Source organism: Mirounga angustirostris, unplaced genomic scaffold (genome assembly GCF_029215605.1).
Source record: "Mirounga angustirostris isolate CCGP_5_RB_7025 unplaced genomic scaffold, mMirAng1.0.hap1 SCAF_2, whole genome shotgun sequence".
In the NCBI taxonomy this organism is placed as follows: Eukaryota; Metazoa; Chordata; class Mammalia; order Carnivora; family Phocidae; genus Mirounga; species Mirounga angustirostris.
The window spans coordinates 77886568-77914466 of NW_026991710.1; the positions used below are offsets into that span (position 1 = coordinate 77886568).

Genomic DNA, 27899 nt, shown 5'->3' on the forward strand with positions numbered 1-27899 from the left:
GGCTCAAGTGGGTTAAGCTTCTGCCTGGGCTCAGGTCATGATCTCAGGGTCGTGGGATTAAGCCCCACCTCAGGCTCAGTGCTGAGCCAGAAGTCTGCTTGTCCCTCTCATTCTGTCCCTCCCCTTCGCTTGTGTGTGTGCTCTCTCTCTCTCAAAATAAATAAAATCTTTAAAAAAGTTAAATATGTAAATTACGAATAATTTGCATCTTTATTTTTACATTAAAATAAAGATGGTATATTATGGAGTAGGATAAAATATTCATACGTACTCTAAAAACTTTTTAAAAGACTTAAAAAAAAGATTGATTTATTTATTTGAGAGAGAGAGAGCAGAGTGAGTGAGAGCGAACACAAGTGGGGGTGGGGAGGGGCAGAGGGAGTGGGAGGAGCAGGCTCTTGGCTGAGCAGGAAGCCGGCTGCTCCCAGGACCCCGGGATCATGATCCCGGCCAAAGGCAGACGCTTAACCAACTGAACCACCCGGGCGCCCTTTTAAAAAGACTTTAAATACTGGTGAGACTATCTTTGGCCTAACGTATCAGAACTTTGTGTGCCTTGGCGACTGCCTTTGCACCTCTGTTCCATTGTTACAAGGTCAGGACCACTGCCATAGCGTTTAGCAGGGTTATTATGTTTTAGCAATGAGTGTGGCCCTATTTAGGATTGGGATGTTGTCCCACCAGCTCTTTCAGGAAACAAAGCAACCTTATTCTTAATTACAGTTGGAAGGCACTGTAGAAATCAGTCCGTCGGGGCTGGCCACCCGGTGACTCGGCCTGGAGTGACGTGGCCTCTGTCACCAGCGCGGTCATTGTGGCGCCGAAGACGTTCTGGCTCGGAAGGAGGCTCCGGAGGGGACGAGCGCAGCCAGACGTCTGGGCAGCTGAGAGTCGCGGCCGCCACCCGGGGCCACACTCCATGAAGAAGATGCTCGCCGCCGCGGTCTCCCGCGTGTTGTCCGGGGTTGCCCAGAAGCCCGCCAGCAGAGTGCTGGTGGCATCCCGTAACCATTGCAATGATGCCACATTTGAAATTAAGAAGTGTGACCTTTATCGATTAGAAGAGGGCCCGCCTGTCACAACAGTGCTCAGCCGGGAGGATGGGCTTAAATACTACAGGATGATGCAGACTATTCGCCGCATGGAACTGAAGGCAGATCAGCTGTATAGACAAAAATTTATTCGTGGGTTCTGTCACTTGTGCGATGGCCAGGAAGCTTGTTGTGTGGGCCTGGAGGCCGGGATAAATCCCACCGATCATGTCATCACATCCTATCGGGCTCACGGCTTGTGCTATACTCGTGGCCTTTCTGTCCGAGCAATTCTTGCAGAACTGACAGGACGAAGGGGAGGCTGTGCTAAAGGAAAAGGAGGATCTATGCACATGTATGCAAAGAACTTCTATGGGGGCAACGGCATTGTCGGCGCCCAGGGGCCCCTGGGGGCTGGTGTCGCCCTGGCCTGTAAATATAAGGGCAGAAAGGAGGTCTGTTTGGCCCTGTACGGGGATGGTGCTGCGAATCAGGGTCAGATATTTGAAGCTTACAATATGGCTGCTCTGTGGAAATTACCTTGTGTTTTCGTCTGTGAGAATAACCTCTACGGAATGGGCACGTCTGCTGAGAGAGCAGCAGCAAGCACTGATTACTACAAGAGAGGACACTTTATCCCCGGACTAAGGGTGGATGGGATGGATGTTCTGTGTGTTCGGGAGGCAACGAGGTTTGCGGCGGACTACTGCAGATCTGAAAAGGGGCCCGTAGTGATGGAGCTGCAGACATACCGTTATCATGGACACAGCATGAGTGACCCTGGAGTTAGTTACCGCTCGCGACAAGAAATTCAGAATGTGAGAAGCAAGAGTGATCCTATTATGCTTCTCCGAGATAGAATGGCAAACAGTAAGCTTGCCACTGTTGAAGAATTCAAGGAAATTGATGTAGAAGTGAGGAAAGCAATTGACGATGCAGCCCACTTTGCTACAACTGATCCTGAACCACCTTTGGAAGAATTAGGTCATCACATCTATTGCGACAATCCACCTTTTGAAGTTCGTGGCGCAAGTCAGTGGATCAAGTTTAAGTCCCTCAGTTAAAGGGAGACTTTATAAATTTATTTTTAGTCCTTCAAAGGAATGTTCGTGGTCCACTTTAAGAAACTGTGCCCAATTTTGTTAAGCAGGAATAAAACCCATTAAATAAGAGTCCTGTAAACTTTTATTAAAATAAATTGAGATCGGGCGCCTCGGTGGCTCAGTTGGTTAAGCGACTGCCTTCGGCCCAGGTCATGATCCTGGAGTCCCGGGATCGAGTCCCACGTCGGGCTCCCTGCTCGGCGGGGAGTCTGCTTCTCCCTCTGACCCTCCTCCCTCTCGTGCTCTCTGTCTCTCATTCTCTCTCTCTCAAATAAATAAAATCTTTAAAATATATATATAAATAAATAAATTGAGATCATTAAGAGATTATTAGAAGAGATTAAAAGAGATCATTGAAAAATGTACATCCAATTACAAGGCATATTTCATTTGATTGTACACTGTTGCATTAAAAGAACTATACAGTTAATCATTCAGTGTTACTAAAAGGTAAACCGAGGTACATTAAAATTCTCAAGAGTTTGAGCATACACGGATTAGAATCAGGCAATGCCAAACCAAAGATGCTTAGGAGTGCTCTGTCAACAAGAGCTAGGGGAGGCATTTTTATAGGGAAACAAAGCAAGGAAATAATTTTACTGGCTGTAACTTAAGCTGTTGCTGAGAAAACCTAACTCCCTGTTTGTGATTGCTTATTCTTACATTTCATTTTCTCAGTTTGAGTACACTGACTCTGGCTTAGGTTTTGGTTTGTTTACGTAGGATAACCAAGGCATTCCAACCACCTTATGCTGATGGCCTCCTTATTTAATTAAACACTGTGAATATCTTAAAGATTATTTTAAATTTACACAAGTCTAAATTAGGAAAACCAGAAAAGACTATTTAACTTTTCATGTTACTTGCTCTAATAGTTCTATTTGACTTAGCTTTGTATTTGTAAATACTCTTCTTTAAAGGAGAAACAGTTCTTTCATTCCTTCTCCACCCTGACAGGAGTTGGTGTGTAAAGTCACTCTGTGAGGTAGAGAGAATTTCAAGCCACACCAAGCTATCAGGCCCCCTACTGCTATGCCATCTACAATGGTTTACTTGAATTAGCCAATAACATGGCCTACTATGATAGCATGACTGTACACACATATGCACGCATATTCAATATTGCTGCTGAAGCCAGCGAACACTGACCATTTTCCAGTGAAACATGATATACAACAGGGCGGCGGGGGGGAGATGGGACAAGAACGTTTTCTTATGTTGTACTTTAGTGCAATATTTTTAATATACCAATGTAAAGGAAAAAAAATCTAATTTTTCAATCCATTTGTACCATCATGTGTTCCATATTTTAAGAAACTAGCTTGGTGAATTTCAGACTGGGAAATGAACAGATATGGTGACTTCAAAAGAGATAAACCAAGGAGGTGTTATGAATAAAAAGTTCAGTGCTTGCTTTGGCAGCACATTTACTCAAATTAATAAAAGGTTGAAAGTAAAAGCTGTCTTGGCTAGAACTAAACATTCACAGATAACCTTTTTCGAAGGAAAATCTAACTTGGATCATACAGGTTGGGTTTTCTCTACAATCCAATACCATGTCAATTAGCAAGACATGACTTTGTGAAAACATTTTTACTTGGTTTTATTTGAGTAATGACCAAAAGTCCTATTGGATGTGACTATATCTTGTTTCTCTGAGATAGGCTTACTGAAATCAGATATCAGACTTTGCCTGTGATCTAAGAAACAGTTTGTAGAAAACATCAAAAGAATCAGTTATTAAAAGTTAAAATCCATCAAAGAAAAAAAATAACTATGTATCATGTGGGTGTTAAGTAGACTTATTGTGGTGATCCTTTCATAATATATACATATATCTGATCATTATGTTGTACACCTGAAACTAATATCATGCTATACATCAATTATATCTCAGTTTGTAAAAAGTTAAAACCTTTTTTTAACTGTACATCTACGTCTACAGTTAAAAAAAAAATAGATACTTTTTAAGAACTCTAAAAGAAAACCAAAAGCTTAGAGACCTTGAGTGTATGAACATATGTACACATATGTGCAGGCTTAATCTCCATGCCTTACCCCAAAAGGTTTAAACAAGTAAGATAACCTCAATATTTTAAATTCAGAAAGCAGAGATGAGTGTTGGTTGTTTATGAATCAAGAATATTACTAGTCAATATATTTTGTGTATGCTGCTTCAGTTCAGAGGTACCTTGATTGGATGCCCTCCAGTGTTTCATAATACTGTTAAAATAATCACATATTTTTTACGACAAATCATTCTTCTACTCTTTATTTATTTCTACATATTTAGGTTTCCATAAACTTACAAGTGGAAGACAAGCTCTTGAAAGCTAATTCTCTGTATACACTATACAGAAATTTTTAAGTTTGCTTATATTATGGATTTAATACCAGTAAAAATTAAGATACAAATAATTGGTTAGAGATGAATCCATCACAAAACCAAGAAACACTGTAATGATGTAAAAAAAAAATCTGAAAAACAAAAACAAAAACCCCTTTTCATTAGGTCAAACAATAAATTAATAATAACAATTACTCATCAAGCTATAAATCAGACAGGTGTACAAATGCAGCAGCTAGATTTCATTTTCTATCTATAATACTATGCAACTCAGTCTATTTTATCCATCCAGAAGACCTAATAAGCCATGATGATCATAACAAAAGTTTCACTGTTGCAGCAATGCTAGAATATCTGAGAGAAGAAAGAATTAATAATATCTTCATCTTTATGATACTCTATAAAGGTAAAGGATTGTGTGCCTCTCTGTGGAATGAAAGGAAGGAGGTTAAGAAAAATATATGAAGGGGTGCCTGGGTGGCTCAGTTGGCTAAGCGTCTGCCCAGGTCATGATCCCAGGGTCCTGAGACTGAGCTTCGTGTCGGGCTCCCTGCTCAGTGGAGAGCCTACTTCTCCCTTTCCCTCTGCCTGCCACTCCCCCTGCTTGTGCTCTCTCTTTCTCTCTGTCAAATAAATAAATAAAAAATCTTAAAAGAAAAAAAGAAAAAAGAAAAATATATGAAGGGAATACTTAAATATATAAGAATTGCATTTATTTAAACATTTGATATTCCTGCCAATCTAGTGTTACAAAAAAATGGAACAGATATTAGTGAAACTTAGCCTGATAATTTATTTGTGAGAAAGAAGTAGTTTTTAAAAATTGAAATATAAATTACACACCATCCATCTTTTAAAAGTGTACAATCCAGTGGTTTTAGTATGTTCACAGATTGTGTAATCATTACCACTACCTGATTCCAGAATATTTTCATCATCTAGAGAAAAAGCCCATACCCATTATCAGTTACTCCCCATTCCCTATCTCTTCATCCATTGGAAAGTACTAATCTACTTTTGGTCTCTGGACTTGGGTATTCTTCACATTTTATATAAGTCATAAAATACATGCTCTCTTGTGTCTGTCTGCTTTCACTGAGCCTAAGGGTTTCCAAATGTTGCTATAGCATACATCACTACTCTTTTTTATGACTGAACAACATTCCATTTTATCGATCTACTCATCAGTTGATGGACATTTGGATTTTTTCCACTTTTTGGTTGTTATGAATAATAAAAGCTCATGTTGATGAGAAAAAATTCAGTCCTTTCCTTATAAAGACAAGTACAATAGAAATTTTAAACGCATGAGGCCAAGACAATGCAACAGAATCCTTATGCTATAATCTCAATTAGATAAAGTAATTTGAGATATATTAAAATATTTTCAGCTTGAATATTTATCAACTTCTATAATCTATTCTAATTGGATTTTGATTTAATAGACTTTAATTTTTAGAACACTTTTAGAGTTACAGAAAAATTAAGAACAATGTACCGATTTCCCATATGCCCTACACCCAGTTTCCCCTATTACTAGCATCTCCTAATACTTTGTGATAAGGAAAGGGTTATCTCAGTAGGCCTAGGTTTCTCAAAACCTGCACATCCCAGAGAAAGGCCTGTCTTCACACTCCTGGAAGATAACTTCTGAACCCCTGGAATATTCTGCCTGATAAGAATGTTTTTGTATGCCTAAGGCCTTGGGCCATGCTGTAATAGTTTGTCCAGATAAGTTTATCTTAATAATGTGTCCCCATGTTATTCCACTAAGAGGAGATAACTGGAAGCTTGTGCCTAGTTTCTTTTAGAATTTACTCCATGTGTCTTTTCCCTTTGCTGATTTAGATTTGTATCTTTTCACTGCAGTAAGCAATAACTAAAAAAATCAAGTTTTTTTAATTATACATAATAAAAACCTATATATAGAAGAGTAGCCCCAGAAATACTAGATTGCTAGTTCAGGATCATATAGCTATTGATCATAGCTACTATTCTTTTTTGCTAGGCTGCTTTGGAGCGCAAGACAATATGCTTAGCATTTTACATATATTATCTCACTTAATGTTTGTAATATCCACATAATATAGGCATTTTGATATTCACTTAGAGAAGAGGAAATTAAAACTCAAGTTAAATAAATTGTTCAAGATTTCACAATTTATAAATGATGGAGACTGGATTCAAATCCAGGCAACAGAGTCCCTATTTTGAAAAGTACATTTTTGACTGCTTTTTAATCATTGCTTCTAATAATACTTAACCAAGCAATAGCTTAAAAAAAAATACATTAACAAATGAATTAATGGAATTAAACTAGAACTAAGGGATTTTATCAATTACTTTAATCTGAATTCAGATTTGTAGGCTTAGTATAGAAACCCAAAAACAAAAATAAGGAGGAAAAAATGATATAGAGAATAGGAAGTAAAGCAGATTAAAGATAGTCACACGGGGCACCTGGGTGGCCCAGTCTGTTAAGTGTTGGACTCTTGGTTTTGGCTCAGTTCATGATCTCAGGGTTACGAGATCAGGCCCTGCATTGGGCTTTGCACTCAGCATGAAGCCTGCTAAAGATTCTCTCTCTCCTTAAAAAAAAAAAAAAGGGGAAAGAGTTCCACTCTCTCCCTCTCTCTCTGCCCCTCCCTCATTGCTTGTGCGTGCACGTGCGCTTTCTATTTCTCTCTCTAAAAAACAAAAAAAGATAGTCACAAATTCTGTGATATTCATCCCATCCCGTTGAGTAATGGATCTGTTCCTTCCCCTTAGATATATCACTGCAGCGGTTCACAATTTAGAAGTAGAAAGAGGGGGAAAGATGAGTCTCCAGTAGAAATAAGAAAGCCTAGGAACAAAATTAAAACTGTTCAACATATATTTTCCCACCATCCGTGGCTGGTTATGAGATGAACTAAAGTAACTGCAATGTTAGGTTTTGAGGATTTTATAGTAAAACGTCAACCATAGGTCAAGAAATACACTGAAGACTATAGTTGCAATTTCACTGCCTGAGGCTTGTCTTGAGTCCAGATGGAAGTTTTTCAGTTGATTGGTGAGTATCAGGCCTTGATGAGTCAAAGCCAGCCCTTGAAATGCCAAGGTAGTATGTGAGCAAGTCCTTGGAAGTTCAAAGCTATTCATGTCTCGTCTATCCAAGTAGTAGAGAGGAATCCAAGCAGCTGGGGGCTCAGGATTACAGAACCTGAGATGCAAACCTGGGATGAAGTCAGGAACTGGGCCAAATCAGTAGATATAGAGACAGAGAGAGAGAGAGAAGACTAAAGGAGAGGCCAGGGGAATGAGGTGGAAATATATAACAAATAAAGACAAGGAAACTAGAAGCCGTAGGTGTGCATAGTTGGTGAACTCTGTATTATCATGGAAATTAACATCTATTGGATGAATTGAATCAGTAGCATCTCATGTACTGATAGGCTCTTTAGAACCTAATGCTTCTTATCCAGTATCACTGAGTCTTAAAGCAGCCCTACCTTTATGTGACATGAAAATAAATTAGAGTCTGGGCATTGGTATCATTTAAGTGTAGGTTCAAATCATGGTCTAGCCGTCGATGAGAAATGGTACCTTGAGAATGTGACTTAACTCTGTACCTTCACTTCCTCTGTAAAATGACTGACCCATGTGACTGTTGTAAAGGTTAAATGAAGAACAGGAAATGAAGTAACATCTAACTTAGTTCCAGGTACACCGAAGATGATCAATAAATAAAAATTTCTGATCCATAGGAAGAGAGAACTGTTCACTGCAGAAAAGGACAAAATGTTGAAGGGACTATCTCATCTGAAAGCAATAAAAAGGGTCTTCAATTTTATGGAGGTAGCTAGGCGTAAAGATTGCAATGCTAGCTGCCTGAGGAATATATTTTCACAAATTCAGCTATCCTTTGTTTTTTCGTAACCTTCTCTTAACTAGTTCTCCTCAGGCAGCATTTGATATAAGAAGTAGTTTTAAAGTGCCACCAAGGTTGGATAGAAAATGATGTTGTAGTAATAAAACTCCCCAGTTTGCAGCCAAATTGTGTTCAGGATTGGGGTCTTTGGATCTACTAACTACACTAAAGCATGTAGATATTGTGCGGATACTACTTTGGTAGACTTAGGGCTGGGTAATACAGACTTTTCCATTCTAGTATATTATAGACGACTATGGATATTCTCAGACTAGCAATTCCTTCAAAATTAGCCCCTTCTTTTTGTTGTAGATTCCTTTAAAGGAATGCTCCAAAATATTAATAATAACAATGATCTGATCAGGCTTGAAACAAAAATCCAGCCCAAACTCTCCATTCAATCAGTATTATAATTTTTTCTCATTGACTTCATTCATGTCTATTTGATCCATGAGGCTGATTTATACAGCAAAGAGCAAAGAAGAGAGGTCTCTGAACTGGAATTTGAGAAAGAGAGATGGAAATTTTCTGCCAAGTTTATGCACAGAAAAGAACACAATCAAATTAGGAAACACTAGAGAGCAACAGAGACAGTTCATACAATACTTTCCTTTTGACAGGCCAATAAATACTCAAGCTGAATAATTTACCAAAAGAAAAAGAGCCCACTCAAACCTCATGACCTTTTGAACAATGAGCAAGAGTTCAATTATCCACAAATGTTCTAGTAGAAGGCAGCTTTCCAGGCTGCAGTGTTATTTCAGCAGTCATACATTAGAATTAGTAGAGGGAGAATATTGCCTTTGTAGTTTCTGTGTCCTGCTATAGTTTCTGTTACCTTCTTTTACAAAACCTACTGCCACATGAAGTAGCACTTTGCCAAAAAAGAAGAAAAAAAGTAGGAGGAAGCAATTATTTTAATAATGTTTCTGGCGGGTCTGAGCTATTAGATTTCACTGGGACACTTTATCTGCACATTTACTAGAGTGATACTGTCACTTTAGAAAGTATATAATTTGCTTCCATTAGAGGCTGAGAGTCACTTGCCGACAGGGCCCAGAGAATTTCTCTACTGCCATCCACGTGGGCTGCCGTCTTGCAAAGTGACCAGCTCATCACTTCTGTGGGACACACTGAGGTTCCAAGAATTGGAGAGCTTCTTCCGTCACTGATAGCTTGTAAAATCCAACAGTTTCCCTTAGACAAAAGGCTGTAGAAGTCATATGGAATATCACACATTTTGCAACTGAAGCACTAGAGCCTACTAGCAGTATGAAAGCAGATTAGGAACTTAGTTCTTCTGGAGGAGACATATTTATTGTGATTGAAATTTAACATCAAAAAGCCTTTGTCAGTTCTCTCACTTTTTTTTTTTTTTTTACAATCTTGTTAACTCTTTATGTGTTTCCTATATCTTTCTGAATTGTTAAGATTAGAACCAAGATCCTACAAAAATAAAACTCTGGCTGGTCTAAAGATCGTAGAAACACAGTTTCAGTATTTTGACAGGGAGTGATTTCTTTTTTATGCACTGATTGTGCTAACAGAGGAAAAAGCTGAATTCTTATTAGAGCAGAATCAACTAAATTCTCAAATATACCTGAGGTCTGAGGCAACTGCGGTTTTTGTTGTTGTTGTTGTTGTTGTTGCTGCTTGTTTGTTTGTTTGTTTGGCCGTGTGGTCTTGGATGAGTTTCCAAATCATTAGTCACTATTCTGTAAGAAGGGGAACATCACTCTTACCTTGTGGTACTGTTGTGAGGATTGGAAATAGCACGCACGAAGTTCTTAGTGCTTGGCACACATTAGGTGCTCCAAACAGCAGTTATGCTTTCTCTTTTCCTTCTCTTCTTCTTCTCCTTCATCTCTGATTTTATATTAAAGCTGGACTTTTCTCACATACCCTTACCGAAAAACACCCTTGTCTCTTTCCTTTCACAAATGTCATTTAGATTTTGAATCTATCATTCTAAAAGCTTAGTCATGATTTTTATTCAGTGATTCCAGAAACTCACCAAGAATGGGTCTTATTGCATTACACAGGTCATCAGCAGACAATTTAAATGTCACCTGGTCTATAAATTGAGTTTACTGCGTAGGTAGCGTAGGCATGAGTTGCTAGGAGTGTGGCTTGCCTACCCTCATTATCCGGACTACCCACTTTGAGCCGTCCTATTTTCTAAAATCCTTATCACATTCTCTTTTGTCAGATTTTAGTGTGAAGCATAGCACTTGTCATAAAGATGTTATTAATATGTAACCTTTCAAATCTCTAAAATACGATGAACCTTACATATGTGAGCTAATTGAGAAAAAAAATTGTCATATGCACAATAAGCTTTACATGTGCGTCAATGTTTCCTTTGAGAATAAATTTGCTCTCTTTATTTCTTAATAAAGAGGGTTTTTTTTAGTGTTAATCAAACATATTAAGAAGCAGGTGGCAGCATTCTGTCAAGTTAAAGGAGCAGCAGTACAAACACTCTCTTTATTAACATTATTCATGAAGTTTCTCATTGGAAACAGCACTAAACTACTTACTGTTCACCATAAGGGTAGAGAAAGCGCACTGGAGTTTCCACATCAATGACATGTTGCCCTCTGCCCAGTGCCATTCTTTGGCAAAGAGAGAAGAAGCCGTTTCTCAAACTCAGCATGCCATTTTTTAATTCACACTTAAATTTCCACTTGAGGAAGCAAGCCAAAACAAACTAGTCCTCCCTGAGATGCACCCTGGGAAGAAGTGCCCTCCCAACTTTAATAATTATGGGAGAAGAGTTTTTCTCCCACTCCCCTTTTCCATCTGAATAGGAGTTGCTTATTAGGACCTCCTTGTTTTCTATTCTTCTATTTGCATAATGCACAGATGTCAATCTGCTGGCTCCATTCTTTCCCACAGAATTACAGTCTTGTTTGCTGAGTAAGTTGTTTTCTCTTTGGAGCTACAATTAGGGATACAATATATAAAAGTCGTAAGATTAAACAACTATCAGCATTTGTTGATTTTTTGAACATCTGTCCGCATTTAGATTGAAAGATATTATATTTTTAGTTAATCAGATCTTGATTTGAGACTGCTTCTTCTTTTGTAAGTTCACCTATGTGCATGCCTGCAAAACGCTATGCATATTTAGGGAAATTTCTATTTAAACATAGGATGGCTTGGGGTACCTGGGTGGCTCAGTCATTAAGCGTCTGCCTTCGGCTCAGGTCATATCCCAGGGTCCTGGGATCGAGCCCCGCATTGGGCTCCCTGCTCTGCGGGAAGCCTGCTTCTCCCTCTCCCACTCCCCCTGCTTGTGTTCCCTCTCTCGCTGTGTCTCTCTCTGTCAAATAAAGAAATAAAATCTTTATAAATAAATAAATAAATAAATAAATAAATAAATAAATAAACAAACATAGGATGGCTTGAGGATATGTAAACAGCTGTTATTATTGCCTGACTCATTACATACATCTTACCCATCTTTTAAAGTACACTACTGTAAATGGAAAAAAATCATTATTTAGTTACCAGAGCTTGGTAACAAAAATTAGAAACTATGGTTTTATATCTACCACAAATAACTTCTCAGTGATTAACATGGATATTTAATTGGATTTTTTTTTTTCTTCTCCATCTGAGTTCTATGCAATTCAACTTAATTCTTCAAATGCCAAATCTATTTTGTATCATTAATTGTTTTGGCATTTTCTTTTCCTAAATTTCCAAGGAAGTATTTTTCAGGAGAGGATGGTACACAAGGCCATAGCACTATAAGTGAAAGAGACACACGTCTGAATCACACGGAGTTCCAAAGAGAACCAAAAATAATTATGCTGCATAGATATAGTAGAATTGGGGGGAAATACTTCTTATCAGGATATTCATCTAACAATAGTATTTTGGGAAGCAAAATATTTTAGAAAGCAAAACATCAATAACATGCAGCGAAATTTGATTCACAAATATTTCACTCAAGTGGGATATTTCTGGAGTCTTACTACATTTAAATTTTTCTCTGCTCTTTCAATTTGGGCTATACTTGGTATAAATTTGTTCACCCAGCGGTTGATGATTAGTTTTTGAACAGTGAAGTGCATGCAAAGATTCACAGCATTTGTTCATCTTTATAACAATTTTGGACAAGGCTTCTTGGAAATTTAAGTAAAAATTTACAGCCATATGTCATAGCATGGTCTTGTAAATTTAGTTAAATAATAGTGAACATAAATTCTCAAGTAAGACCAGTTTTTTGGCCAAGATTTAGAAGCTGTTTAATTCATTTTTAAAAATAAATTGTATTTTAATGTCTAGAAAATATGACTTGAATTGCTACCTAAAAAATAAAAAAGAGGTGCCTGGTGGTAAACACATGCAATCACTTTTACAGCCTCCATTTTTCTTGAAGGTGGCAAATATATACAAGATGCAAACTAATCACAATATTGCATCATTTTTCCACTTTTTATATATGTTACTCTTTTATACAAGCAGATAATATATAGAAGTTTGGGTTGATAAGACTCTATTATGATTGGGGAGTATTAGATTAGTTGTGTCTCACCAAGAAAATTCTCTTGATTTCTATCCTATGACTGACCAATTATGATTTCCATGACCTTCCAAGGTCTTGAACTGAACATTTCTAAGGTCTCCTGGAAGATGTGTAGTATTCAAACCAGGATAGCTAACATATCTGTAGTCACAGGGTTAAAAAAAATGTAGTAGGTTTGACTATACCCAATTTTTGCTTTCCTTAATTTAACTATGAATAAACTAATTATAAGAAATATTACGTGAGAACCAAGAATAACAAACTTATTATCCTCAGCATAGACCACATGAGAGTAAATAAAACAAATATATAGTTTTACAAGAAGAGGGAGGAAACTAGATTTGTAGATTAGAAAAAGAGAAAATGAAAAGTTACTCTTAGGTAAAATCTTCTTTGTCCACCTTACTTTCCCTAAAGAGTTCCATAGAGGAACTGAGAATAGATTTTTTTTTCTTCCTTTATTGGTTAGGGTACATATTGTTTAAAGATGAAAGAGAGAATCAAAGAAAAGAATGCCTAAGACTATTTTATTTTAACCATCATTAGTACGTAGTAGCACCAGACGCAACTTGGCAAGCCACATGCCAGAAAATCATATATGGAAACTCATATTGCCTTTTTTGACATGTTTTTTTTTTTTTAAGGAAGATTTATTTGACAAGTTTCACTTAGTGCAATACACCTAAAAGGAAATCACGATACAATGAAAGGTTTAAATCAAGGCCTCAGAATTTCATACAAACACCAAGACCAAAATCCTAACGTACGGTGTTGCGTCACAAAGTCCCCCATTAACTTAAAAAAAAAAAAAGCTTCAACTTACGTGCCTTAGAGGTTATTAAATGAAACCAGAATTAACAAACATGCCAAATGTGTTCACTTTTAATTGTGGACACAACTCCTATACTGAGTTTTACAAAAAAGCATGTCTTTCAACATGCATCCCTACAGTGTTCAATGTAATGTGGTAGAAGAGCAACATTTAACGTAATTCAACTGCTTTAACCTAAATACACTTGCTGCTTAAGTACATCCTACAATAGAACTAGAGAAAAGCTGAAAATTGTTTAACAGTTATAGTTTACTCCGTTGTTACTTCCTAGATGAATGTTTGTGTTAAAATATACTGAACCTTATGTCTTTAAAACAATCCTGATTTCCACTCAGAGTAAGCATCAATCACAAGCTTGTATTGCAAAACTGTTAAACTTTTTAAAAAAAACGTTGACCAAGAGTCAGTGATCAGGATCAGTTACATTTCCCATCCACCACTCATATTGGACATGCTAGACATCCCTCCCATTCCGTTCACTCCCATAGATGCTCGGCTTCCACTACTGTAGTAGCTGCTGTTCATTGCTCTCTGGCTGCCTATGCAATGTTTGATTGAAAATCACTGGAGTTTTCCTGTGAAACTTGGTCATATCCACTCATGCTGCTCTGGCCGCCATAGCCACCTCCATAACCACCACTCAGCTGTTGACTGGCTGGGCCGCCATAACTGGACTGGTTTGACAAGCCCATGCCTCCCATCATTTGGCTACCATAAGCACCACTGCTCGCTTCTGCTGTAGAATTCAAGAGGAGTTCTAAGTATCTGTGTTGCATATTTGCTTTGTCTTTTGACATAGCTGCCACAGCATCTTCATGAGTTGCAAACTCGACATCTGCGTCACCAGTTACTCTGCCATCGGGACCAATTTCAATATGTACTCTCACAGGATTGAGTGGTGAAAAAAAAATTATAAATGTCATTCTCAGTAGCTCTGTAAGGTAGTCCCCTCATGTATACACAATGCCCTGTTGTTCTCTGGCAAGTAGAGCCACCATCCCCATATCTGTGACCAGACATTCCTGAAAAACAGTAATTGAGGTCTCTTCCAAATCTATCCAACCCAAATCCATAGCCATCATTATAGCCATTATAATCCTCATAGCCCCCGTAACCTCCACCATAAGCACCACGCCTCATCCATTCAAAGCCAGCCCCCCTGCCACTGCTGTTATACCCTCTGCCAGCTCCAGGTCTGTCATACGGACCTGGCCGCTGCATGGCCATAAGCTTTCGTGGTGGATCATAGTGAGTTCTAACTTCAGCTCGACTGCTCTTAAAGATTTTGATATACCCGTGCCCTACTCTTTCCTTGTGTTTCTTTAGAACATTTTCAGCTATTTCCTGTGAAGCAAACTGCATGAAGGCCTCCCCCATACTCCTCCCCTGGAAGTCCACCAGCAATGTTATCCCATTTGGCATGATTTCCAACCCTGAGAAGAACTGAACAATTTCTTCCTTGCTACATCCAAAGGGGATTCCTCTAAGCCGTACAAAGCCATCATTGGCCGTGTCAGGACTATTTGGACCAGTATGCTTCAACACCCAATCCATTTCAACGTTGTTTGACTTGAATACTTCAACATATCTGTGCCCCATAGTTTCTCTGTCTTTTTTCAGGGCCAGTTTGACTTCATCTTCTGATTCAAGTTCAACAAAAGCCTCGCCACTCGGTCTGCCTTCTCTGGTGTAGATGAAACGAATACCTTGAGCCCCATTTTGAATTTTGCAGTCAGAAAAAAAAAAAAAAAAAAAAAAACCACTGCACTTCATCTGCCGAGCAAGACCAGGGCAAGCCCTGGACTTTTGCCACAAATCCCTCTCTGCCTTCAGTGCCCAACATCATCATCTCCTAGTGGGTCCTGGCATTGACACAGACTGGACACATGACTTCAGCGTGGCTGAGAAGAAATCTGACATAAGTATTTTTGAACAATCCTTCCAGTTCAGTACTTATCATTGGTAGTAGGTGTTATTGATTTAAATTAGACTTCTCTCCATACTGATATGAATAAATGATTGAATAAACAAACAAACAAAAAGAATAGAGAAGTCTTACATACAGAGAAAGTGCAAATAATCTTTTGTAGGTATCTACTCTCAAGTAGGCGGACCATAACTCCCAATTTTTTCAATGTAGGTTATGCATAGTAACTTCTTTCAAAAGAGTAAAGGGTGGAAATAAGGAAGTATAGTAACTCAATAATGGAGAAACGTGACAAACACCAACTAATTCAAGTGATTGAGGTCAACATCAGCAATGATAAATCTTGTTGATAGTATGTACCCGTGATACGATGTGATGGAAATGGCACTTTAACTCCATGGTCTTCTTCCCAAAACATGTAACTGCAGTCTAATCATGAGAAAGACATTAAATACCTATTGAGTGATGTTACACAAAAAGTCTGATTAGTACTCCCCAAACCTATCAAAATCATCCAAAACAAGGAATGTCAGAGAACCTGCCAAGAGGAGATTACAGAAACAGAATGGCTAGTAATATGGTATCCTCAATGGGATCCAGGAATAGGAAATTGACATAAAAACTAAGGAAATCTGAATAAAGTAGAAACATGAGTTAATAATGTTTCAGTATGATTCACTGTGAGCATAGTAATGTTAAGATATTAACAATACATATTAATATGTCAGTATTGATTTATTAATTGTGTACCATATCAATGGAAGATATAACCAATAAGGGAACTTGGGTGTGAAGTATATGGAAACTTTCTATACCATCTTTGCATTTTTTTCGGTAAATCTAAGACTGTCTAAACTATGAAGTTTATTAAAAATTACCAAAAGAATTCTAGGATAACTTTAAAAATAAATTGATTTCTACACTTAAAAAGTAAGCTTTCTTATAAAACCTCAAATCAAAAATGTGTTTTAGTATTTATTCATTATTCCAGTATTTAATTAACATGCCCCAATATTTATTTATGACACTATACCTTACATTGTTTTGGATGTTAAGATAGAGGCAACATCATCGATTTCATAGAGACTGTTAAAAGGGTGAAGAGGAAAATGCCAACTAACTAGAGTTTTAGGATATTAAATGGTTTTAAGATATTGAAAGTTAATTAAAGTTTTATATAAATTAATGCTTATTAATGCCTAAATCACTTCCTTATCCCCATCTATTTTAGGAAGGAATTATGTTAATTTGGGATGTAATGATAAGTAATTCTGACCCTTTGTATCAGTAGTTGATTCAAACTAATTATGACTTACCACCTACTCTGATTTCACTTCTGTATTTGATTGCATGCAAGAGTATGAATTTTGAATAAAGAAAAATATTAAACATTCAAAATATTTAAACTTACATTTACTCTGCAAGACAAATGCTCCTGTTTCAGTCTAAGTACCAATACTGTGGGAAGTGCTCTCTTTTCTTAAATGCAAGTTTAATTATCTTAAATACTCTGGCCCAGTTAGCTCCATAATAGTCCGTGCTGCCACATTGATAAATACTTAAAGTGTGTAATTATCATTCCTGTGTGTTCAGATGATGAATTTGCTAAATTGGGTATTTTATTTTTATAAGAATTTTATATTGATAACATGTAGCATGGAATTTCTTAAAGCAAATCAACAGGAGAGATGTTTAAAATAATCTCAGTGAAAACTGAGATGAAACTAACATGTTTTTAAATAAGCTGAATAAATCCTAGTCTAAAAAAGCAAATGGCATTAATATTGACAGCCAATTTACCCATGATCAGATCATGACACAGAAGAATATTGAACATGGGACTATTAGAAAAATTTGAAACAAATAATTTCAGGTAATTAATCAAATATTCTGCAAAAGCATTTATCCTATCTATCCGGAAGGTAAAATTCCAGCTCCAGATCCTGGACCAAAATAGATATCTGTGTTATTTTTTGTATACCTCTCTTGATAAAGAAAAGAATCTGAGTTGCAGTATCTTATTTGCAGTCCTGATCTGGGATGGGAGCAGAGTAGCCTGACATTTACAATACTTCAGTGGCAATTACAGCACAGTTAATAGATCAATTTAATTAAATTTCTATAGTGATTCATGACATAAAATATCAAAATAAGTTAACTTGCACAGAAATAGACAAAAGATCAATGCAGTGGGCAGAGAAACAGTGAATTAAATTAAAGTATAATTGCCATCTACTGAAAAGATTGTGTACCTAAGTAAGATTTTTGCAAAGAAATCTCTTAGATATCATTTAGGGAGGTTAGATAAAATAGATCCCGGAAGGCTCTAAAGATTCCTGAAGTCAGATTTAAAGCAATATCTAAATTATTTTTATCTTATTCTTAAAAGAAAAATCAAAGTACTGTTTGCACCAAATAAAAGAATTCTTATTTATTTTAACAAAGTAAAAGTCTTACATCTTACTAAGTATAGTATGAATTTTGCATTTTAAAGTGTGATTTTCCACTAAGTTCACAGTGTTTTTAGATAAACTTATATTACTGAAACATCTGTATGACATAAAATAAATGCTATGTGTCAAAGGAAGAATCTGTGTGTCAAAGAGAGAAGAGAGAAAGTGACGTGGTTGAGTGAGTTGATCAAGTTCTCCATCTTCTCACTACCAGTCTGAAGCAAGTATGATCACAGAGTTCTACAGCAATCAGCCTTCCTGCTAATAAAAGCAATTAGGGTTTTCAGTAATTAAAGAAAGAAAGAAAGGACATGCTCTTCACTTATAGTATACCAAGCTGATGAAACGGGTCTTACTGGTTATAATGAATGTGCTGGAGAATTAATAATATGTGCTTTTATGTGTCCCTGCTTTATCAGTAATCATCTTAAAGTAAATTTTCCTTGTGGTGCTAAACATCTTTATCTATAAAGAAGAATGAGTTGAATTGGATGTTTACTAAGACATCTTCTAATTCCAACATTTTGTAGTTCAATGATGGAAAGATTTACCTAGCTCATTTCCTGTGCTAGTAATCTTAATTTAGTTAATGATGGAGTAATTATTAATTTATAAACAACAAGTATTTTGGCTCATTGTGTGTGTGTGCGAGTGTGTGTGTGTGTATGTGTGTAAAAATTAGAGTGTGAACTAGCTCTGAAATCTTCCAGTAAGTCAAAAAAGAGTATCAGTAGCTTTGTGTGGACATGTGCTATAGAAATAGGATTACCAAAGATATTTGGTAAGGAAACTTGAGATGCCAACTTCAATAATGATCTGTTATCTTGAAAAACTCCATTGGTAATGCTAAAGGAAAATCATTGACACTAAAAAAAGAGAGTAAGTATGTAGATAAAATAGAGTCCTATATGCCTAGCAGTACTGCTGAGTCACTTCTCAGTTAAAATTAGGTTCATTTATGAGTAACAGAAAATCTCAAATTGTGGTAGCTTTTTCAAGATAGAAATTTTTTCACTCTCACAAAGTTATTGGCAGACTATGACTAATACGATGGCTCTGTTATCCGTAGGGACCAAGCTCCTTCTGTGTTCTCCCATCTGTAACGTGTGACTTCCCTTTGTTTTGTAAAATATCTATTCCAGTTCTAGATATCACATCCACATTCCAGTCTTCACAGGACTTGGGTTACCATCTTGCTTACATTCCACTGGTCACATGTAGCTGAAGAAAAACACTATCAAATACTGTATCTGTGGCAGCTCATTTGCCCAGCTTAAAATTCATAGGGTCTATTACTGTGAAGAAGATGACAATAGATACTGGGCAACAACTGGTGGCTTCTGCCACTAGTCTACCCTTTGGCCCAATGTCCCTGCATGTGTAATATATTCACCTCCCATCTTAAGGTATCTTCTGATTGTAGCTTATCAACCAAAAGAGAAGATATCTTCTCCCAGTATGGAACTATGGAGTTGGATTAGAATAACCTCAATTAAAAATTTCCATTGAGAAAAGGAAAGAATGTGAAATATCTTGAGGTTACTAGTTTATTAATAATTTTGTGTACTTACTCAAGATGATTTTTTATTAGTAGATTTCCAAAGTCAACAGCTCTCAAACTTTCTGGTATAAGGACCCTTTTACATTTTTAGAAGTTATTGATGGAAGCAACAAGTTTTTAAAAATATAGGGTCTATCTATCAGTAGTTGCTGCTCTAAAATTAAAAAATTAAAAATTAGAACTGAGAAATTTTAAAAATTAAAAAAAATACTATTATAACTAACAATATTATGTGAAATAATACCCAATGGATGCATGTTAACATATTTTTATAAAAAATAAATATATTTTTTCAAACCAAAAAAATAGTGAGAAGAGTGGCATCATTTAAATATTTGCAAATCTTTTTAACATCTGACTTAATAGAAGGCAGCTGAGCTCTGCCATCTGCTTCAGCATTTAATGTAATGTTGGTGAGGTGAATAAAGAAAATTTTGCTTCCCACGCATGGGAAGTTGGAAAAGAGAGGAATATTTTAGTAGCCTTTACAGAAAATTGTGGATATTCTTTTTTGATGCTACATCAAAACTTGACAAATGCAAGTTTCTTGAAGGTTAGTTGCAATGTGTAATCTGAAACAAAGGTAATTTTTTATACTGTTACTTTAAAATCTATTTTGTCTTCTGCATTTTGAATGGTCCTTTTACCCATGCATGGATCATTTTGAAAATATTGTTTCCCTAAGTTATTAAGGATTTTCAAGTGTTGACACATTTTGTTATATAATGTGAAAAAGAAATCATGTTTGTTAATATTACCATAAACTCTTTAAGTTTTAGGAAGCTGTCAAATTCAGTGATGCATATAATTTTTCAAAATTCTAATTTTTGCTTGAAAGCTCAAATTTTATCATTGGCAATGAGTAAGTGCCAGGTCAGTTGTTTTCTCTGAAGTGACAGAATCACTTTGTTCATTCTAAAAAATGTATCTCCCAAATATTCAGGTCTGAATAACCATAGTTTGTCTGTCAATCATTTTTTCTAGTGAAGATAATGTTCCATGGAATAAGATGCCAGTTCAACTAATACAAGAGCTTTTCCCTCAAGACAGTCATCGTACTTCAGTAGGCAACAGAGTGCTTAATGTGTATTTCATAGTTGATTATATAAAATATTACAATAATCATAGGCTCGAGTAAAGTTTTAATAAAGTTAATAATCTTTAGTGCTTCATCAGGATATTATGGGTGAAAATATTATGTGTGCATTATGGAGAAAAATAAAGACTACTAATGTAATTTGCTGCCACTGCCTTTATTCTGACAACAGTTTTGCCCATATTTGCTTTTAAACAATCAATACAAAATATTTATACAGTGAAATGTTTATACAGGCCAATGATGTCTTGGTATTATTATGAAAAGCATCTTGGCCCCACAAATCCCCTGAAAAGATCTTGGGGACCTCCAACCACACATTAAGAATCACTGTGTGAATTTGAAGAGTGTGCACATTTAAACTATGGATACCTCCTGGTTGTGCAATTATTATTTCCAGCGAAGTTTTTGGTGTGACTGGTTTTGTCACTCTGACCAATATTGGTATGATTAAAAGTGTAAATCAATGTCTGATAAGCTTAGGAAAAGCTCATTGTTACCTTAATTTCCTTTTACCATTAGCAAGGTTCAGAATATTTCCATACATTTATTGGTCAATCCGATGTTGCTGCAGGCATAGATGGACAGTTCCATGGGACAGAAGAAAGAGTTTATAAAATGACTTAAATTCATTTGGGAATTTAATTTACAATGAAGATTGTGTTCCCTTAATAGGTAATCAGTTGGGAAAGAGGTAGGAAATTGAATAAGTGACATCAGGATTGGGATAACTGGCTAGCTATTTGAGAAAAGTTGATTTATAATTAACTTATATTTTATATAAAAAACTCTGAATGGATAAAAGATCACATGTTTTTAAAAATTCAATTCATAAAGTGGAAGAAAAGACTGGGTAACCTACTTTTATATTTTATTTGGAAACATCTGTTGAAATATAACAGCAGAAAATCAGGCAAGTTAAAGAAAATAAATGATGTAGTGACTCTACAAAATTATTTAAATTTCTAAATGGCAAAAGAACATAAAACAGATAGGAGAAATAATAAAATGGGTAATAAATGTATTTAACACATATTGCAAAGAATAGATTCTACTTTTTAGTATATTAAGTGCTATTATAAATGTGTAAGAAAAAAATAAACAGCCTCTTGGAAAAATAGGCAGAAGATATGAATGTAAGATATCGAAGTAGATCACAGAAACAATTGTATAGCTATTGTATTCTAAGGAGTATTTGAAGTCAAATCTTCCAGCTCTCACATTATAGATGAGAAAACTGAAGTCTAGAGAGGCATAATAAAAGTTAAATTTCTTTATTCTCCGTTAGGTGCTTTAACAACTACAACTCACTTGTTCCCTTGTTTCTACTAAGTAACTAAATTACCCAAATTTGATTTTTTAAATTGCATATAAATTTAAATATATGTCACTCTGCAACTATTCCATGAAAATGCAAATGGCATAGAATGACCTCTAGCTATTGGCAACCAATATATTTTTAAAAATAGATGAACATTTGTCTATTGAAATCAACACCATCTGCTCTTATTATACAGGACTAGATAGTGGTTAAGAACTCAGGCTCTCAAGCCTAACCACTCCTTAGGATCCTGAATTTGTAACATACTGCATAACCTAGACAATTTAATGAAACTCTATATGCCTCAGTTCCTGATTTATATATCATCCTGATTTCTAAGGTTATAATAAGATTAACTCATATTTATAAAGAGCTTATGAAAATGCATGACATACAGTAGATGGCCAATAAATGTTAGCTATTATTATTTTCAGCATCATTTATAGGTGGGGGACACTTTGGGTGACCATTAACAGATTTCTCTTTGGTGTATTGTTACACTGTGAATTAGAAGCATGTTTTATCTTGCTTTGTTATCATCACAAAATGATGTGAATATAGAATTGATTTCTGTAAAATTCTGTAACAGTTATTTTCATAACATATTAGGTATCATGATGAATGAATCCAGGTGTATATTGACATAAGAGGTTGGAAAAAGGATTTAGGGTCATTTAACCTAATGGAAATTGAATGAATTTATTATTTTAATCTTTTGCACGAGGAAGAATTTACAGAACCTAGTTCTAAAGCAGTTTCAAGAGTGAGGAGAGAGAGTAAATGACACAAGCAGGGGATATAAATCAGCTGATTTCAAATTCAAATTATAACTACATGTCCTCCTGTTTGTCCTGCTTATATTTTTCATTGCAAGGCTACTTTCAACTTGACCTTGCTGTTCATTGAAAACTCTTCTGGAAACACTACAAAAGCTGAAGGAATTTATCATAAAGCTAGATATGCAGTATTCTAATATAGCCTGGAAACTAAATTGAACTGGAAATCATCTATGCATACTAAGTCCAGTGCTAGCCCATTCTTAATGGGTCACTGGTGGCTTATCACAATGTCTTAGAGACCTAATACTGAACTTAGATAATGATTCTCAGGAGCTAAAAAGGCTTTCATTTTTCAGATTTTCTTCCCTTTGTCCTTTATGGTCCTGAACTTAGTCAAATTGTCAGAGGGCTACCTTCCATCACAAGGATGATGGAAATGGGAATTTGGGTCTATTTATTTCTGAAAAGAAAGAGCCATGGGTATGAAAGCCTCACCACTTAGCATTTTACCAACATGCAATACACAAAAGCAATCAGAGTTTCCTCACATGAAATTCTTCTGTAAAATGCCAAACACCAAATACCAAATGGACTTTCTTCTTAAGCCAAATTGCTATTGGCATTGTCTCTTTCTTAGTGGCATGTTTTTGGAATTTCTGTATGTTCTCCTTGCAAATACTTTAAGTAACAAAATGTAATGAATTGGACTAATGGGTGACCATATGAGTTTTCATGCTGAAAAATGATTTGTGTTGTGCCACATTATTCATTACTCTTTAATTCAAATTTTAAAAACACATTCAGCATTTTAAAATCACTCCTCTGAGATTTTATATAACATTTTTCTTCTTTTTTGGGGGGATTGGTTGTTTTTTTTTTTAACAACATTATTGAGATATAACTCATCTAACATAAATTAAGTAATTTAAAGTGACTAGTTCACTGATTTTTAGTATATTTACAGATTTGTGCAACCATCAATACAATTTAATTTTAGGAAATTTCCTTCATACCTGCTCCCTCCAATTCCCCATTTATTAGTGTCACTTTTATTCTCAGCCCCTCCTTCAACCCCCAGCTCCAGACAACAAAGTTTCTACTCTCTACCTATAGATTTGACTACTTTGGACATTTTGTAGAAATGTAACCATTATAATATGTGGTCTCTTGTGATTGGATTCTTTCAATTAGGATAATATTTTCAAGGCTTATCCATGTATAGCATTCATTGTAGAAATGTAGAAATGTAACCATTATAATATGTGGTCTCTTGTGATTGGATTCTTTCAATTAGGATAATATTTTCAAGGCTTATCCATGTATAGCATTCATCAGTAATTCATGTCTTTTTACTTGCTGAATAATATTCCATTGTGTGGATATACCACCTACTGCTTATCCATTCCCCAATTGATATTTATGTTTTGTTTTGTTTTGTTTTGTTTTGTTTTGTTTTGTTTTGTTTTCCAATTTGGGGCTATCATGAATAATGCTGTAGGAAAATTCATGTACTAGTTTTTATGTGTATATATGTTTTCATTTTTCCTGGGTATATGTCTAGAAGTGGAATTGCAGGGTTACATTGTATCCTTGGTTAATCTTTTGAGAAACTGCCAGACCATTTTACATTCTGTAGTGTATAAGAGTTCCATTTCTCTAAATTCTCAAGAACACTTGTTCCCTGCCTCTGTGACTGAAGCCATCCTACTGGGTGTGAAATCGTTTCTTATTTGTGATTTTCATTTGGACCTATAACTACTGATATTGGGGATCTTTTCATGGATTTTTGGCTATTTTTTTACCTTTTCTGGAGAAATGTTTATTCAAATGTGTTTCTTATTTTTCAGTTGGACTGTCCTTTATTATTGAGTTGTGAGTTCTTTATATACTCCTTTTTTTTTTTTTTAAGATTTTATTTATTTATTTGACAGAGAGACAGCGAGAGAGAGAACACAAGCAGGGGGAGTGGTAGAGGGAGAAGCAGGCTTCCCGCTGAGCAGGGAGCCTGATGCGGGGCTCGATCCCAGGACCCTGGGATCATGACCTGAGCCGAAGGCAGACGCTTAACGACTGAGCCACCCAGGCACCCCTCTTTATATACTCCTAATACAAGTCCCTTGTCATATATATGATTTACAGATATTTTCTACCACTCTGTGAGTTGTTTTCTCACTTTCTTGATGGTGACCTTTGAAGCTCAACATTTTTAATTTTGATGAAGTTCAATTTATCTTTTTCATTTGCTTTTGATGCCATATCTAAGAATGTTTTACCTAACTCAAGATCATGAAGATTTATTCTCGTGTTTTCTTCCTAGGAGTTCTGTAGCTTTAACACTTACATTTTAGCTCTTACATTCAGCTCTTACATTTAGCTCTTTCATTTTTGGTATATGATGTGAGGTAGGGACCAAATTCATTATATTGCCATGTGGATATCTAATTTTCACAGAATTATTTGTTGAAAAGAACATTCCTTAACAACTAAGTTGTCTTGGTAACCTTGCTGAAAATCAATTAACCAAAAATGTGAGCGTTTACTTTTGAACTCTCAATTCTATTCCATTATCCATATGCCTATCTTCATGGCATTACAATACTGTCTTAATTACCATAGTTTGTAGTAAGTTTAAAAATTGAGAGGTATAAACCTTCCAACTCTATTCTTCTTTTGAAAGATTATTTTGGCTATTCTGGGATTCTAACATTTCCTTATGGATTTTAGGATGAGCCTGTCAATTCCTGAAAAAAATAGCAATTTAGGAGTTCAGTACAAATTGCACTGATTATGTGGATCAATTCAGGGAGTATTGCTATGTAAACAATATTAAGTTTTCTAATTCATGAACATGTGATGTCTTTCCATTTAAATTATTCATTTTTAAAAAATAACATTTTGTTATCAGTATACATACTGCACTTCTTTTATTAAATTTATAATTTTGTTATTTTTTGATGCCTTGTGAATGGAATGGATTTCTTGATTTCATTTTGAATCCTTATTGCTACTGTATAGAAATATAATTGACTCCTACATATTGATCTCATACCCTGCCACATTGCTGAACTTACTTGTCTTCTATTTTTTAGTGGGTTCCTTAGGATTTTCTATATATAAGATCATGACATTTGTAAATAGACATAATTTTTCTTCCTTATTTGGTCTTCATTTTTTATTTTTCTTTCCTGTTACATTTGTTAGAAACTCTAGTACAAGGCTGAATAGAAGTGGCAGGAGTAGACATTTTTGTCTTGTTCCTGATCTTAGGGGAAAACATTCATTTTTCTCCATTAGGAATGATACTACATGTGGGATTTCATGCATTCTCTTTGTCAAGTTGAGGAAGTTCCTTCACAATATTTTTGTAGAGTAGGTCTTCTAGTAACAAATTTTCCCCCTCCTTTTATAAAATATACGGGTATGTCTTAATTTCCCATTCATTGCTGAAGGAGAGTTTAGCTAGATATAGAATTCTTGGTAGACTTTCACCACTTTGGAGATGTCAGCTCACTGTCTTGTGACCTCTATGATTTCTCATGAGAAAGCATTTATTATTCTTATTGAGGATCCCTTCTAAATGATAAAATTGTTTTATTCTTACTGTTTTCAAGATATTTTTTTGTCTTCGATTTTCATCCATTTGACTCTGATCTGCCTATTTGTAGGTCTCTGAGTTTATTCTACTTGAAGTTTGTTGATCTTCTTGGGCATGTAGGTTAATATTTGGTAAAATTTGAAGTTTTCAGCCATTGTTTTTCAAATATTCTTTTTACCCCTCTCCCTCTCTTCTCTCTTTTGGAACTTCCATTATGTTTATATTGGTACACGTGATGGTGTCCCAATATTCTCTGAGGTTCTGTTCACTTTCTTTATCCATTTTCCCATTCTGCTCCTCAAACTGGATTATATCTATTGACCTGTCCTCAAGGTTGTTGATTCTTCTGTCAGCTTAAATCTCTTGTTGAGATACTTATAGTTTTCATTTCATTGATTTTTTTCAAATCCATAATTAACATTTTAATAATTTCTACTTCTTTATTGATATATATATATTTATTTATTTATTTTGTGAGACATCACTCTTTACATTCATTGAGTGCTTTAGACATGCAGTCATTTAGACATGTAGTCGGTATCAAGGCCCCTACTTCCAAGATTTGTTGTTACTGCTTAGATTTTTGAGGTTATTATTGTTTTTCTTGCATCTGCTTGTTTGTTTCATGATCTTCTTGGACTAATTCTATAGTTTCTGTATTTCTGGCAGTGTGTAGCACTGAGCACATTAAAAAAAACAAACAAAAAAAACAAAAACCCCAACAACTTGTTTTTAAGTTTTGCTTCCTAAGGGTCACCTCTAGATCAGTATAATTTAAATGCCAGCAATGATCCACCAGAAAATTTCCTTAAATGAAATTCTATTACATGTTTCACCTTTTTCAAGGGAGCCTCTGTGTGAGAAGTCACATCCAAACATCAAGCAGTGTACAAGACATCCATGGCTTTTATTCCTTGCTTCTACAGAGTTTTAAGGTCAGTCATATGTGAATGACTACTACCTTTGCCTTTCCTGTGTCTTTCCTGGGCTTGGACATAGCCTTTAAGATCCTCATAAATATTTTGGAACATTTTAAAGTTCTTTGTGGTCATCTGGCTCTCCAGGATTTCTTTTTTTAAAAAAGATTTTCTTTATTTATTTGACAGAGAAGACACAGTGAGAGAGGGAACACAAGCAGGGGGAGTGGGAGAGGGAGAAGCAGGCTTCCTGCAGAGCAGGGAGCCCGATGCGGGGCTCCACCCTAGGACCCTGGGATCATGACCTGAGCCGAAGGCAGAGGCTTAATGCCTGAGCCACCCAGGCGCCCCTCTCCAGGATTTCTTTTTATAAATTCCCGCCCCCCAACTGTCAGCTGTGATGTTGCCAGCATATTGTTGTTTTGGTAATGCTGTGGGGCTCTGTCTTTTTCCACTGAACTGAGTTCTGAGACAAATCAAAAGTCTACAA

General features: G+C 35.8%; 2 protein-coding genes across 3 annotated transcripts; one reads left to right on the forward strand and one right to left on the reverse strand.

Annotated features, from left to right (window-relative positions):
- The first annotated feature begins 919 nt into the window (after window positions 1-919).
- On the forward strand, window positions 920-2095 carry PDHA2 (pyruvate dehydrogenase E1 subunit alpha 2). Of its 2 annotated transcripts, XM_045879411.1 has the most exons (2): window positions 920-1450; window positions 1526-2095. In XM_045879411.1, the coding sequence occupies exons 1-2, from the start codon at window positions 920-922 to the stop codon at window positions 2093-2095; spliced, it is 1101 nt and encodes a 366-aa protein (XP_045735367.1). The 2 variants fall into 2 exon arrangements, with proteins under 2 accessions (XP_045735367.1, XP_045735365.1); XM_045879409.1 differs by having other exon boundaries at window positions 920-2095.
- An 11473-nt stretch (window positions 2096-13568) lies between these two features.
- LOC123847581 (heterogeneous nuclear ribonucleoprotein H-like) lies at window positions 13569-15513 on the reverse strand. The gene is given in 2 exon segments (XM_045879408.3): window positions 13569-14668; window positions 14670-15513. Coding segments are annotated over 2 exon segments (1059 nt in total). The 5' UTR covers window positions 15360-15513; the 3' UTR covers window positions 13569-14299.
- Window positions 15514-27899: the final 12386 nt, after the last annotated feature.

Bases quoted from the DNA above. Each gene is read 5' to 3' on its own strand.
- PDHA2 (XM_045879409.1), top strand. From the start codon at position 920: ATGAAGAAGATGCTCGCCGCCGCGGTCTCCCGCGTGTTGTCCGGGGTT.